Source organism: Tamandua tetradactyla, chromosome 10 (genome assembly GCF_023851605.1).
Source record: "Tamandua tetradactyla isolate mTamTet1 chromosome 10, mTamTet1.pri, whole genome shotgun sequence".
NCBI lineage: Eukaryota > Metazoa > Chordata > Mammalia > Pilosa > Myrmecophagidae > Tamandua > Tamandua tetradactyla.
The window spans coordinates 105,759,626-105,774,777 of NC_135336.1; the positions used below are offsets into that span (position 1 = coordinate 105,759,626).

The following is a 15,152-nucleotide window of genomic DNA, read 5'->3' on the forward strand; positions in this document are numbered from 1 at the left end:
CCTTATACATGTTTTATTTTATTTCAAGTAATAAATGTTAGTTTAGCAACACTGCCTTCCTCCACTACCATTTCACAAATTTAACATTAGCAAACGAAAAAGACAGATATCTCTACCCAAACACTGTCATACCATGGAAGTCCACGGTATTCTTCTGTTACATTTTTCTGTTAGCTACATGTCAGTCTTATTTTTTGGCAGTATTTTCTTAAAGGATGAAAAAAATATGTAAGTATATATTGAAAGCATCAATTTAGCTAGGTTTCTCTTACTAACCCTATGATTAATTTTCCTTTTAAGGCAGCTAACAGCCATATAAAATATTTATTTTTGCAAAAGTATAGAAGTTGACCACAACAGAAAAAGGCAACTTCCAGAAAAAACTGCTATACAAATTTAAACCTTCAAGCACTTTAGGCATGCTCTACATAGCTGTCATTTAGGTAAGGTTTTAGATTCAATGATCTGTACAAAGAAAAAGCAAAATAAAAACTGTATATACAGACAGACATATAAACAAGGTCTCTAGAAAGATGAGCTTAACTTTAGAGTCTTTAAGTAGCCAATCTTCAAAAGATAATTAATTTGTAATTAATAAAGAAAAGTAAGCTCAACTTTTGAGGCTAATCGACAAATTTTTAGTTTTCAAAAGATAATCTGGGTTAATAAAGAATACTTTAAAAATAATATCTGAAAAGTTAGCCATCATATATTTTTATTACAAGACATTTTAAAATTTGGGCAGGTACAATTGTGACAAAAAACCGCTTCATACAAAAAATACACTTTCAAATACTTTATCAAGCAAATAAAAACAATCTTCATTTATTTGCTCTTTCCAGAAGTTAATGTACAGTAAAAATTTAATATTATACACGACAGACATGTATTAAGCATACATGGAAAATGAGCAAGTACTGGATGTTCAGAAACAAAAGTAAAAATAAATAGCAATGATAAACATTTGGAAAAAATAATGCACGTTTTAGTTGTGGAAAATATGTTTCTTAATTATATATACATAGTTATACTTAATAGAAAGTCATCTCTTTAAAATTGCACAAAACATGGGCCCAATAAAGCATGTTTTATGGCATGTGATACTATAAATCCTAGGGCAGTTTGCTGTGTTAACTCCATTATATAAAACACTGAGATCTGTAATATAATAAAGGGTACGCAACATTGTTTGAGAAAGATTGTCTTTCTCAACTCATATTAACCTGTAGTAATCCTACAAAAGGCTGTACAGGAAATTTCACAAAAAGAAATATTAAACAATTGTCATACCCATACCCACTCTATGCTGACCAACCAGTCAAGAATGGGCTTCAAAATAAATGTGGTGGTACATTTAATATTTTCAATACCTTTTTTTTAATACTAAAGATCATTTCTATGTTGTATAAAAACGTTCTGTGTTTAATCATGATTGGCAATCTCGGAACAAGAAAACTGGCAAAATCAGTTTCTGCTTACTTTATTTGTATGAATCAAATATTTTAGGAGATAGGAGTTTATAGAAAAGAAACATTCATGCTCAATTCACTTACAACTAGACTCATCAGTGGTGTTCACACATTTTAAAAATCCTGTTTAAAACTGGATTGTAAGAAAATTAAAGGTAACGTTTCCATTTGTATTATGGCATAGCCCTCAATTCAGTGAAAAATACACTTTGGGAAACCGGAAAGATTAGGGGCAATCTGAAAACTTCTTGGTGAAAAACACCAAAGTTCTCTAGGGCAATAAAAAAATATGTGCAGACTTAATTACAAATATTTATATTTGAAAACAATCTTGAATCAGATGTTCTACTGCTCAATATCAATAATTCACAGGTATTTAAAAAGATATGATAATGTGTCATGGTATTTGTAGCCACGCCTGAATGCATAGAATAGAGTAAATATTATAGTTCTTCAGTCTGTTACCCATCATACTGTCTATATTTTGAAAGCTGTATAACCAAAAGGAGTGAGCAAATATTTTTATTATCTCACATAAAATATACTTTAAGTACTACTGATTTCACTCATTTGTTCGACAACTTGTCCTAAAATCTCATCAACTACATCAACATCATAATTTACTTGCTGAAGATCTAGATCAGGTACAATCATGGCCAGGAGTTGTCCTACATTAACTCGAAGAGATCGAAGTTTGAGGCTGCAAATATAAGTATTAGACATATTAGATGAGCATTATAATACAGTGTAATATTTATACAGAATTTACACAAATTTTAACTGAAACCAACACAATTTTTGTAAAATCATATACAATTAAACTAAAAGAAAAGCAAAGGCTTGCCTTTAGAACTGTATTTAATACAGAAGTCAATTTGAGGTTTAATTGGATTCTAGCCTAAATTCTAAGTTTAATACTTTGTATTAGTGGCTTCTGTTTGGTTCCTACAAATACATTTTTAATTAGCAAATGAGAGAAAACATGGACTAGCAAAATACAAGAACTAGAGGTTATTTGTAAATTAAAATATCATCACTTAGAAAACAGAAGTGATTTACACTAGAAAGAATAGTGGTCTAAGAACATAAGAATATATCTCTTTGCATTTCAGTTTCTTTTCAGAATAAACTGTTTCCTAAAATACACTTCTAAGAGATATCTATAGTTCTATGAGGGAAAAAAGGTTCTGTGCTCAAATGAGCTTGCAAAACATTGGGTTAAATAATGTTAAACAAGATTTTTTTTAATTAGAGGACTTCTCTGAACTTTTATTATGCTAAAGTTCACTGAAAATCAATTTTCCAACCATTTTGAAGGAAACAGCGTTTTGCTGAAAACTTTGGGAAATCCCAGACTAGATGATAATTTTCATTCCTTCCATGTTTATGTACATGTATCTAAATGTTACCTTCCAGATTTCAAAAATAATTCTAAGAATTATTTCTGCAATTAAATAAATATCTAAAACAAGGGCTAAGATGCTCATCTTTGGATTGATAGGACACAAAAATGTAATTTCAAGCATGTTAGTTTTGTAAGCTTCCCTAAGATACTACTGGACCTTTGGTAAAATTTCATTATCATCCCCACTCACACTGTATTTTGTTCAAGCTTTCCCATTCATTTTCAATCAGGGTGCCCAGGGTTTTAAAACTCTTTTCTGCTTTGCTATCCAGAAGTTATAACCATGCTATATGCTACCTAGAACTTATTTTTGTCATAACCAATACCTTTTATATACATAAAAAGTAGACAACTCATAATCCTCATATCTATCCTTTCTGTTGTCTTTTTTTTTTTTTCTGTATGCTGTATGGCGGGGTCACATTCATTATTTTTCCATATGAGTATCCCAATATTACAGCACCATTTGTTGAATTTTTGTTTGTTTTGCTTGTTCGCTTTTTTGGGGGTAGTGCATGGACTGGGAATCAAACCCACGTCTCCCACATGGCAGGCAAGAATTCTACCACTGAACTACCCTTGCACCCCCTTCCCTTCTGATTGTCCCTGGATGCTTTCTACAACCACCATTTCAAGGGTTCAGATTTTTAATGTCTAGAACAGATTGTCCAAGAGAAATAATATGAGTTATATATACAATTTAAAGTATTCCAGTAGCCACATTAAAAAGAACAGATGAATTTAAATTTATATCTTATTTAAGCCAGTCATCACAATATTATCATTTCATCATGTGATCAAAATAAAAACTTAATTAATGAGGTATCTTACATTCTTTTTTCATCCTAGTGTTTCAAATTCAGGGTGCATTTTATTCCTACACCATATCTCAATTCAGACTAGCCACATTTCAACCATCTAAAAGATCACCAGGTACTCAAAGATTATTGTGTGCAAAAGAATCATCTGGGAGCCTCTTTAAAACAGTTTCTAATACAATATATTGCACTGGGGTCCAAGGATCTGTATTTCTACATGAATCATAGGTGCTTATGGTCCCCATTTTCAGAAACACCGGGAAGTATTTTTTTTTGACCCGTAGCCTTCCATGCTTACATGGCATTGCTCTATTCCTTCTATATCCATAAACATATTTCATAAAGCCCTTTAAAAACTTAGCTAAAAAACAAAGTAATATAGTTAATACATCAAGTAAGGATGGAAGAGATACTTTCATAACCACAGTACCTTTTAGGTCTCAGTTATTATCATTTTAAGCTGATCCAGTCGCACAATTTTAGCTCTTAATGACTTTGCGGTAACATTCTGAATCATAAACCATCAGCATACCACTAAAACTACCATCCCCTCTACCTTCTCTGCTCCTGCCCCTCACCATTATCAAAAGCAAAAAAACCATAACAGAGAATCCCAAGTGGGTTTTCGACCCTACTGAGATAAGGTAATCATTCATTTACTGTTTTCCTGTTTTAAGAGAATTAAGAACTTCCTGATAATCATTTGTACAATGGCAAACAGTAAATTTGTGACTTTCTAAAAGCTAAGAATAGGGAAAGTATGTGGTGAAATTAGGGTGGAAACCAAAAACATAAAATTATAGGCTGTGTAAAATGATGAAAGTTAATTAAATTATCCAAGGGATCCAAAACTGTCCCACTGCATTTTTTATTTAAAAATATTGTCTTAACCCATGAAACTCTAGCTGCACTTCTATCAGAATGCATTTTAAACATACCTTGAATATTCTACAAATAAGTGACTGGTAGGATGTTTAAAAATACTCAAACTTTTCTGTAAATCTAAAATTATGCCAAAATAAAAAACTTCTTTAAAGGATGGAATCACTCCTACTATACATATAAGGAAACTGAACACCATGCAAATTGGGCCCTAGAGTCAAATAGATCGAAATATGTGACCTAGGACAAGTGACTTAACTTCGCCAGGCCTTAGCATCATCATTTGTAAAACATAGTAATTTTTCTCTCATAGGGCTTTTGAGATTTGTAAGAGATAATAAATCTAATGGCAATTCAATGGCACATAAAAAATTGTTAATGTTGTTATTATATTACCAATGCATTATAGAAATGGCCAATATAAAATGTAAGTCACAAAAGCAAAAGAAATGGTACTCAGAACAGAAGTAAAAGAATAATAAATCAGGCAGAAAAAATAAGTTTCATGTAACAGTCCCAGCCTTCCACCAGCCTTGGCCTAATTCTACCTATTTTTTAATATCCACAACTTTGCTTTCCCCAACACCATTCCAAACCGCTTTGATGGAGTAAGTGCTTTACATTCCCTCTAAATTCCTACTTCACCTAAATTGATCCTCAGCCTTGAAGGATGATAAAGTGTTACTTCCTTTATATCTCTGCCTATCATAATGGAGGGATCACCATTCACAATCAATAACCTCTATTGATAAAACAACATTAATTTGATGCACGCTGGCAGTTAACAAAATAAGTATCACACTAACCAGAATTGCAGCCCTAGCAAAATGCCTCATTTAATATTACCTTTCTCCATCAGTATAATTTACAGACTCCTCAATGTTACTTGCAGTTGAAACATCTGTTCCAATCTGGTGACCTGTAGATTTTAATTGTTCAATTTCAGTTTTGAGTTCTTCACACTGTAAATGTATTTGTGATTTTTCCATCTCTAATAATTCAACCTGACAAAAAACGTAAATTAATTAATTTCATAATTGTTAAATTTAAAAATACTAATGTCAAAGTGCAAAGCCTAGAAATTCAGAGAACCTGCCTAATGAAAATTACCATATGAAAAACGTTAAACAGACCCCCATACCCCACAAATTTTCTTTATATTTAACACTATAAATCATCTGCTTTCACCTCTACAGCTTTTATATTGAAAGAATACAAAATTTTAATTACTAGACCAAAAACAAGTGGTACCTAAAAACTAAAAAAAAAAAAACAAAATATAGCCTAAATTATAAGCCATCACAATGGTTTTCATTTCTTGCACACTCACCAGCTTTAAATTACAACAGTTTCTATTGATTTTTATGGGTTTGTCATCTAGTTTCTGAGCCAACAATTTAAATGAGTGTTTCAGTAGTCATGTAAGCAAAATTCTGTTACAGAGTAACAGAAGAATACCGTGGTCTTCCAACTCTTTTTAGCAGGGAAAACTTTTCAAGTGTCAGAGAAAAACAATAAATAAAAGGAAACTAACTGAATTTGAAGTAGTGTTATGTGCAGGGACTGTTACTTGTGTCCTGATATTCATCTTTCTTCTCAGTCAGTAAAAGAACCCTTGAATAAAGACCACATTTCAGAGACACCTGTTAGCCAGGTGGCTCATTGTGACTGATGAACAGAAGCAGCTTCCAGGAAGCATCTAAGTAATCGTATACCTTCTCTTTCCTGTTCCTTGGAATGCAGATAAATGGCTAAACCTCAAGAGCCTTATCAAAGCACTACTGCAGTGAAAAGCAAGGCAACAATGCAAGTAGAGCCTGTGTTTTTAATGACCATAAAGCTGCCACTTTATGTGAAAATAAACCTAACTCTAACTAATGAGGGTACATCTATAAAACGACAATACAACCATCTACCTTGTACAACTTATTGTAAAGCTTATTAATAATGGATATAAATTGCCTACTGTATCAAGTAAGTGGCTGTCTCAATGAAGTGATATTGACAGTTTGATAAGACAACTTTTTATACAGCACTGTCCTGCGCACTAGAGGTTATATACATCCATTAAATTCCAGTAATGCAATTCCCTCCAGGCATTTTAAGAACCAAAATGTCCTTATGCATTTCCTGTGTCCCTAGGACCACTCCCCAAATGAAAACTAGTTGAGTAACAGAGACTCACTAAACGGAATTAATAAGTGAAAACTATTCCTAGCAATTAGGAGTTCTTAAGATTTGAACACCCCTAGACTCGAATTATCATCTTTACATTGGCCAATAAAACTCACCTCACTTTTATACTGGTCCCTCTCAATACTGCATTTGTCCAGCTGTCTAAATACATCATCAAGCTGCACAGCCATTTCATCCATTTCACTTCTACTCTCATTATTGGAACACTGACTACATTCAGCCTTTACATGTTGCAAAGCACTACACTGTTTTTTCAGCCTTTCTATTTCTTCCAAAGCTTGCTGATACTGAGAAGTCATATGGTCTGGACTTTCAGATTTGCCATTAATACCTTCAAGTAAAAATACAGCATCAGTTTCAGTAGATTGATGGCAAGTTTCCTTCTTCACGAATTTGTCATTCATTTCTAGTATCCTCTGCTGTAACACTTTCACTTGGTCAGTAAACACATGACACTGTCTTTTATAATTTTCTTTTTCTTGGGTAACTAGAAGTAGCTCATTTCTCAGTTCATTTAACTGGCAGCCAGCCTCACCTACAGATTTATCAACTGTCTCCTGGATTTCATGTACCTTTACTTCATCTTCTACACAGGATGGCAGTGTTGCAGTATCATTTCTTGCATCTATCTCATCTTCAATTGTTTCTTCCTTTTTAACAACTAGACTCGGTACTTCAGTCTGTGTGGCTGCAGTAGTTCCCTGATCACATCTGGATGAGGAGGTGCTTTTTGTGCTAGTCTGGCCACAAAAATCCTTATCATCCACAAGCTTGACTTCAACACCACTTTGCTCTATGTTGATCTGCTCCGATTTCACTTCGCTGTCATGATCTACTGCAGGTTTGGGAGTACTGTTTTCTTCTAAGATGATGACGTCTTCATCATCATCATCTTTATAAGTTGAATTTTCAAATGACTGATTAGTCAATCTCCGAGTCTTCACATTCAAAATTGAGGAACGAGAAGAAAGTCTCCGTTTTAGGCTGAAAACAATTTAAATATAAAATATGAAATTATAAAATATCAAAATGAAAATAGATAACCTTACATAATCTTTCTAATTACACTACTATAACATTCTTATAATTAAGCTACCTTAAAATTGCAAAAATTTGACATCCTCATTTAAAAATATATCATACTGACCAATAATTTACTGAAGTAGAGATTATTCTCTCATTTTACAGATGAGGAAACATGACTATTGAGATCTCTTTGAAGTGCCAGTTCTACACACTGCCAAACATCTCTTAATTTGGTATTCTTCAGGTGTTTCAGTGTAGCAAGGTCCAAAACAAAATCTGACTCCCTGAGTGCCACCACTTCCCTCAGCCCTTCTCTATATTCTCAGTCAATGGCACTGCTATTCCCATTTGCTGTGATAATTTCATCAATATTCAGTTATCAAATGTGAGCCACAAGTAAATTAGCAATACTTATCCTTTCATTACGAAACAATTGTCCCTGAATTACAGGTTTTGCCTCATTTTTTTCTACATTTGCTTAAGTTTTCTGTGAGTTATCAATAATTGGATTACTTGTTTTCCCCACTTGGAGGGAAATTCATACTGATATACCTGCTAGGCTTCTGTGTTAGGCTGTTTTCTAGATCTCAAATTTCCCCTTTTCTAGGACTACTCATATTGATGGGGCACAAACTCCAACGGCAATTTAAGAATACACGGGACATAAACATAAAGCTTTGCAAGATGAAACTTTACTCTCAAGCTTACTGAATTTTTTATACAGACCTCTCAATCTCCCTTATTTAGATGTTGCCCCTTCTATATTGATGCATTATCTTTTTAAAATTGTCTGCCAATTGTTTATCTTTTTGTTCTATGTTCTAAGAGATTTTTATCAATATCCACTTCACCCCACAATACATTTCATATTGTTTTCTTCTACTCTGTTTGTTTCAGTTTGTCGTCCCATGTTAGATGGATCACACCTGGTGATCCTACTAAAAAGTAAAACTGACTAGATGCTGTCTAAGAGATAGGCTTATGATTCAAAGACAACTCAAACTGTCTATCATCTAGGACTTTTCTCTTGGTCCACTGTTTTCCAAAAGAGAAATTCTTCTATCTCCCACAGGAGTAAGTTGCAAGGTAGATAAAAAACCCTGACTGCTAATTGTGTGAGAACCCAGTTAGGAAGGACGCTGAGGATTCTCACCATTCAGTATTCAACTTTCCCATATTCTTCTATTTTTAAATAGTGGCTCACCCCCATCTTCGGCAGTAAAAATTGTTTCAAGTAAATCTGCAATCTTCTGATAGAGGACAAGAAGGTGTAGCTGCCGTACTCTGCAGGTTGGAAAGTGGTCTAGGGACCTACTCTTCCTTATACGAACTTTCATGCAAGCCTGCCGTGTTCACCCCTTAGCCTTCACTTTTAGAAGTACCTGATTCTTCCAAGTCCTGAGATTTTCTAGGCATCTACAATGTCAGCTTTCCATTCTACTTCAGAAAGCTTAGGTTTCAGCTTTATCTGGTCTATCAATTATTTATTTGTTTACTCTGCCCTGTTTAACTGGGAGTGTCCCTATCATTTTTTCTCACCACGGCAATTCCTAATAAGCCTAAGTGTAGGCTCCAACTTTCCAGACATTGGTTAAATGAGAATATAGGCTTTAGAAATTGTTTAATTTTAAAATGTCCCTTTTTATTCTCCTCTTCCATTTTGCTAACACCCATTTAAAAAAATCATTCCCTATCTTTTGTCTGCAACTATAGAACCATCTTTAGGAAAAGCCAAGAATACTAAGACCTGTAAAAATACCAAAGTTCTTAGTTATATAGGAATCTAACCCCAAAATTTGGTTCCCAAAACTCAGGCTATAAACAAACTACTCTGAATATCAACTCCTTGATTTATATATGCTGAAGACAGTTGTCTCCAACATTTTCATATATCAAAGATCACTGAGAATTTGACGAAAGCTACAAAACCTCTCAGAAAAATAACATTTATACATAGAAAACAAAACTGCAGAATTAGTCCTGGGCCTGTTTTCCCAGGTGAAAGATCCCCAAATCCAGACACCAGCTTATCAACCTTTATTGAAGAGAACAAACAATGATGTAAAACAATGCTGTCCAACAGAATTTTCTGCAATAATGGAAATGTTCCATAGCTGTTCTATCCAATAAGGTAGTCTCTAGCCTCATGCAGCTACTTAACATTTGAAATGTGGCTAGTGTGACTAAGGAATTGAATTTTAATTATAATTAATTTAAATAGTCACATGTGGCTAGAGGCCAGGTCTAGAGGATAGTTTCTCAAGTTGCTTGTAGTCCTCCATTTAGTGGATTATGAATCAATCTGCTGGGTCATTTTTAAAAGTGGAATATAAATTATCAGAATCTACAATGTACAATGTTGTAAAACTGTGTCACAGGTGGCAGGGATACTATTTTATGAAACTTCTGTTTTCAGGTTTTGGCACCACAGATGTGTACTGGCTCATACATGATAAAATAATACATTTCTTACCATGGATAAGATCAACAATTGAAAGCCACTGTTTTAAAGAATCAGTGTTCAAGTTTAATGATATAATGTAGTTATTCTAGTATCACCATTATTGAATGTTTAGATTTTTCTCAATTGCATACAATGGACAGTTAACTCATTAGTAGCTAGCCTTGGAATTTATTCGTAACTCTACTTACTCCTTTTCTGGGTAATTTACACCTTTTCTAAACAATAGCTTAGAATTTTTTTTGTTCTAAAAAAAAGTTACAGCTGGGAATTCTTAACAACTGAGAAACTTAGCTATAGGATAATGAAGATATTAATTGCACTTTCACAGCTACCACCAGGAAATCTGTTCTCTCTATTCTGTTTTCCTATCCAAGGGATCTTGGCTTGCAAACATATAGGCTCGGTTTATAAAGTACTAACTCTCAAACTAGGCTTAAACTCTTAAAGAATCTCAACATATTCTGGCGGGCCGCGGTGGCTCAGCGGGCAAAGTGCTTGCCTGCTATGCCGGAGGACCTCGGTTCGATTCCCGGCCCCAGCCCATGTAAAAAACAAACAAACAAACAAAATACAATAAAACAAGAAAATGTTTAAAGATGTTTCCCTTTCTTCCTTCCATCCTTCCTTCCTTCTCTCTGTCTTTCCTTCCCTTCCTCCCTCTAAAAAAAAAAAAAAAAAAAAAAAAAAAAAAAAGAATCAACATATTCTAAAAGTATTGCAGCTCTTGCTCCTACTAATCCTTTTCCCATTTGGAGCTGTCTAAAATCACAGGTTAATACAATCTTCATTGACAGAGACCTGCCAGCCAGGGCCCAGATACACCTCAGGGGATTTTTAAATTAAAAATGGCAACTTGGTATGGATTTATGTGATTTTGCAAATAGTGCTTTCTAAAGAACAAGTCTCGATTAGTGAGAATAATTTGTTCGCTTTCAAAAAACCACAAAATATTAAAATCCAATCTTAAATGCCCTAGAAAACAAAACCACTAATTTCTTGGGGCTTTAAGCGTACAACTGGCACCATTCCAGTCAGATTAATAAAGAAATTTATTCATTACTACCTACGGTTCTCACCCCCATCTACCTGATAAATCCTCTAAGAAGACAAACTAGGTAAAGGAAGAGAATTTTCTCTCCTTTGAACCAAAGGAGGCATGAAACAACCATTAGGACACTAATAACACAAACTTACAAAACCTGAAACCAAAGTTATTTTCTCTCTTTGACTTCTTCTGGCATCATTTTTCCTAAATAGCAGGTATTAAGGACTCATAGTGCTATCGTGGACTCATCATCTCTACCTCCCAGACCACATACAGTTGGTCATCTCTCCCAAAGTATATGGGAACAGTTCTCTTCCATTCCTACCCTCCATCATGATCCATATTTGCTTCTTTACAAGTAGTTTGCAATATGTGCTCCTTTGTCCCTCTTAATTAACAGCAATAGGTTCAAGATCTGGATACAATTACATCAAATAGAGTAAGGTGGGAAACAGTCTGTAGCTCAGCTATCTAATCTATATTTTGCCTCTAACCAATCTGATAACCACTCGCATAACCTTAATGGAGCTGAATTTTCTCTTACATAAAATACAGAAGCAGAATGAATATTCACTAAGGTCCCTCTCAGTCCAACACTATTCCTTGAAAAAAGAATGCAGCTCAAATAAGTCTGAGGAAGGAAAGTTAAACACGTTTCACTGTAGAACTTCTCAGAATCTTTAATATGCTGAGTACTTACGATAATGTCCAAGATGGGGATAGAGTTTACAGCAGAAGTTCTCACTTATTGGTCTCAGAATTCCTTTATATTCTTAAACATTATTGAAACCACAAAAAGCTTGTGTTTTTCTGGATAATACATATCAATATTACTTTAAAAATCAAAACTGAGAATTTTAAGAATATGTATCCATAATTTCACTTAAAAAAATAAAAATAATTGACCCACTACAAATTAACATAAATAATTTTAATGAAAGGTACCTATGTTTTATGACACAAACAAAAACCTTTATGAAAAAAGTAGTAGTATTTTACAGTTTTGCAAATCTCTTTACTAATAATATGGCTGAATGGAAGGCAGCTGGATTTTCATTACTGTTTTCTGCAATCTGTTTCAATATGTAGTAGCATGGGAAGAAAATCCCACCTCACACAGTTAGAAAAGGGAAGTGTATTTTACTAGCCTTTTCAGACAAACACTTATGCTAAAAGCTTGACAAGAGGTAGTTTCTTAAAGGGTAGTTGTAGTGAGGATTCTGAAACCATTTCAATGAATCTTTTATACTGTGGTGCATTAAAATTCATTGGCCTATCTTCAATTTGGAATGGGTATTATATCCATGTGTGAATAACAATGTTTCATCATTTGTAAAGTACTAAATAACAAGTTATGCAGATCTTCTAAATGGTGACACCCTTCATTAAAACAGTATTTTAATATCCCGTTTGTTAACGGAAGCAGTCATGTCCATGTTTGTGGACACATTTTCCAAAATTCTAATTTTTTACCTGAAAGCTTGAATTTCACCATTAGCAACAGAAAGTTGTTTTCCTTGAAATGAGAGCTCACTTTGCCTTAAAGAAAAGTTCTACCAAATATCCCAATGTGAATAAGTAGTTTATTTGCTAGTCATTCTCAGTGGTGTTCCATGAAAAGTGTAGCTAGTTCAGATCAGTATTCAAACGAGCACAGAAGTACTTGTCTTTCTACCTCCGTACTTCACATGCACAAGTACTTTTATGTATACTTCCCATGTGTTGCACAGAGTACTAAAAGTTCACGTGCTTTAAAGCTGAGAGGTAAATTAATTTTTGCTGCTTCATCAAGGACATTCTTAAGTGGAATTGTCTTTTTTTTTTTTTTTTACTGCCCAAGTATGTGGGGGTGAAGAATATGACTACTAGTTCAGGGGCATCATGCTCATCTATTTCTCCTGAATAGGCCATCTACGCAGAGAAATTCCTTTAGAGTTTGAAGAACCAACCTAAGTGCCACTTGGGCACAAAACCTTCTCTGATCATGCTAGTCAAGAGGACTCGATTCTTTCTCCCTTTCTTTTCTATCCACTCATTCAAAATAGTGCCTACAATGTGCCAGTGCTATGCTAAAAATGTATAGGCCTCATTTGTTACACTGTTAATTGCTACATGGTTTTTCTCAACTCAGATCACCATAAACATAGGGGTTTTCATACTACAAAAGAAGTCCAAAGAGGTGACAAATAGTTGATTAAATTCTACAATGAATACAAATAATATATTTTTTAAACTATAAACAGTGGCAGAAGTAGTGCAAGGTAAGTTTGGACAATAAATGAAAATTAACTTGTCTTTGAGACTTTTAAGGTTCGTATAGAATATAAATTCCTAGAACTGCATTATTGCCACAGAAGTGTCAGTAAAGGTTCTGCTTAATATTCCCCAAATGGAAATACACCTCTTAGTCTCTGACCTGTTGCTCTCAGGTTCAGACTGGGGTGAAACTCGATTATTATTTATAAGTCTTGTTGCGTAAGTATTTGCCGCTTCTGAAAGATGTCCTCTTGGAACACTTTCCTTCACAGGAGAAAAGTTTTGGCTTGAGACAGGGGTTGTCCGAAATAACAGGTCAGCGTTAATCTGTTGGGGAAAAATTAACTTAAAGGAATTATTTTAATGTGACATGTTTAAAATAAAAAATTTCCCTTTTCCCCTTATGCCAGAGGACATTGAGAACCATTCTAAGCATGTAAATTTCCTGTGCTACAGCAGGGAGTGACAAACAATGGGCCAAGAGGGAAAATCCAGCCTGTGAGCCAAGATGGTTTTTTCCATTTTAAAATATTGTGAATAAAACAAAGCGAACAACAACAAACAAGGAACACAATAGACTTGTATGCAGCCCACAAAACCTAACACAGCTCTTAACAGAAAAGGTTTGCTGAACTCTGTGCCACTGGACTTGAGATAAAATTAAAATTTATTTTTCTAAAATAGAGATTGACAATAAAATCATAAAGATATTACCACTAAAAAACAAAGGAAGCATACTTTCGTCCCCCCCACAGTTCTGTTTTCATCCCCAAACCCTCAGAATTATATAAAAAATAATTTCAATGAAATTATAAGCAAACACATCTGCGAATCAAAACATCTTACACCAGAAGTACTATAACCAACTACAATATTAACCGCAAGTTCTTAACACTACTAGCATTAAAATAAACAGGGAAGGGCCAAAGATGGCAATGGTCAGCACAGGGAAATTATAACACTATGGCTTCTGTCCAGGTTAGTGTTAAAGCTTGGCACCCAAGTAGCTGCTCTGAATTTTTCCTTGACTGCCTTTCTAATGATCAGAGTCTCTTTCCTCAGAAGATGCCTAACTAAACAATAAAACTGAACAGTATGAAGCTGTTGGATTGGGAAATTATGGATGGGAAGGAGGGAAAAGAGGGAGTACAGGAAAAGAGGAGAGAAAGTGACCTGAATGAACAAGATACCTTCAATTTATCACACAAGTCTTATGCTTTAAAATCAGAATTTGTTAAACTAATCACTACCCAATGTAAATCAGAGATATAAAATGGAAGGTTTACTTACCCGAGTGATCATTTCTGGTTGTCTGATTCTGAATTTTTCCTTGTCTCTTTAAAAGAAATATGAAAGATGAACAGATTTAAATTTACTTCATTAATGCATTTCATTCTTATTTTCCAATGACATACTTGCCATTTCACTATTGAGAAGTTCTGAGGCAGGGAAATATTTACACTTTTTATCTAACTGTCTAATGTGTGCCTACAGCCTGCCATCCCTACAAGCTATTATTCTTGGACCTCTGAACTGGAATACCACACAGGCCTCCAAATGATGTTTTTTACTTCCAATCCTGCCACTGGAT

General features: G+C 34.2%; 1 protein-coding gene across 2 annotated transcripts in view; it reads right to left on the reverse strand.

The window, feature by feature from the left end:
* Positions 1-678: 678 nt before the first annotated feature.
* The window catches only part of MORC3 (MORC family CW-type zinc finger 3), a 44,866-nt gene continuing 30,392 nt past the window's right edge, over positions 679-15,152 (reverse strand). For both annotated transcript variants that reach the window (XM_077119107.1, XM_077119108.1), the window contains 5 exons: positions 14,852-14,897; positions 13,722-13,888; positions 6,866-7,754; positions 5,421-5,578; positions 679-2,169 (listed from right to left, as the gene is read on the reverse strand). In XM_077119107.1, the coding sequence (XP_076975222.1) occupies positions 2,016-2,169; positions 5,421-5,578; positions 6,866-7,754; positions 13,722-13,888; positions 14,852-14,897 (1,414 nt within the window). In that variant the 3' untranslated portion in view covers positions 679-2,015. The remainder of the gene's footprint in view (positions 2,170-5,420; positions 5,579-6,865; positions 7,755-13,721; positions 13,889-14,851; positions 14,898-15,152) is intronic.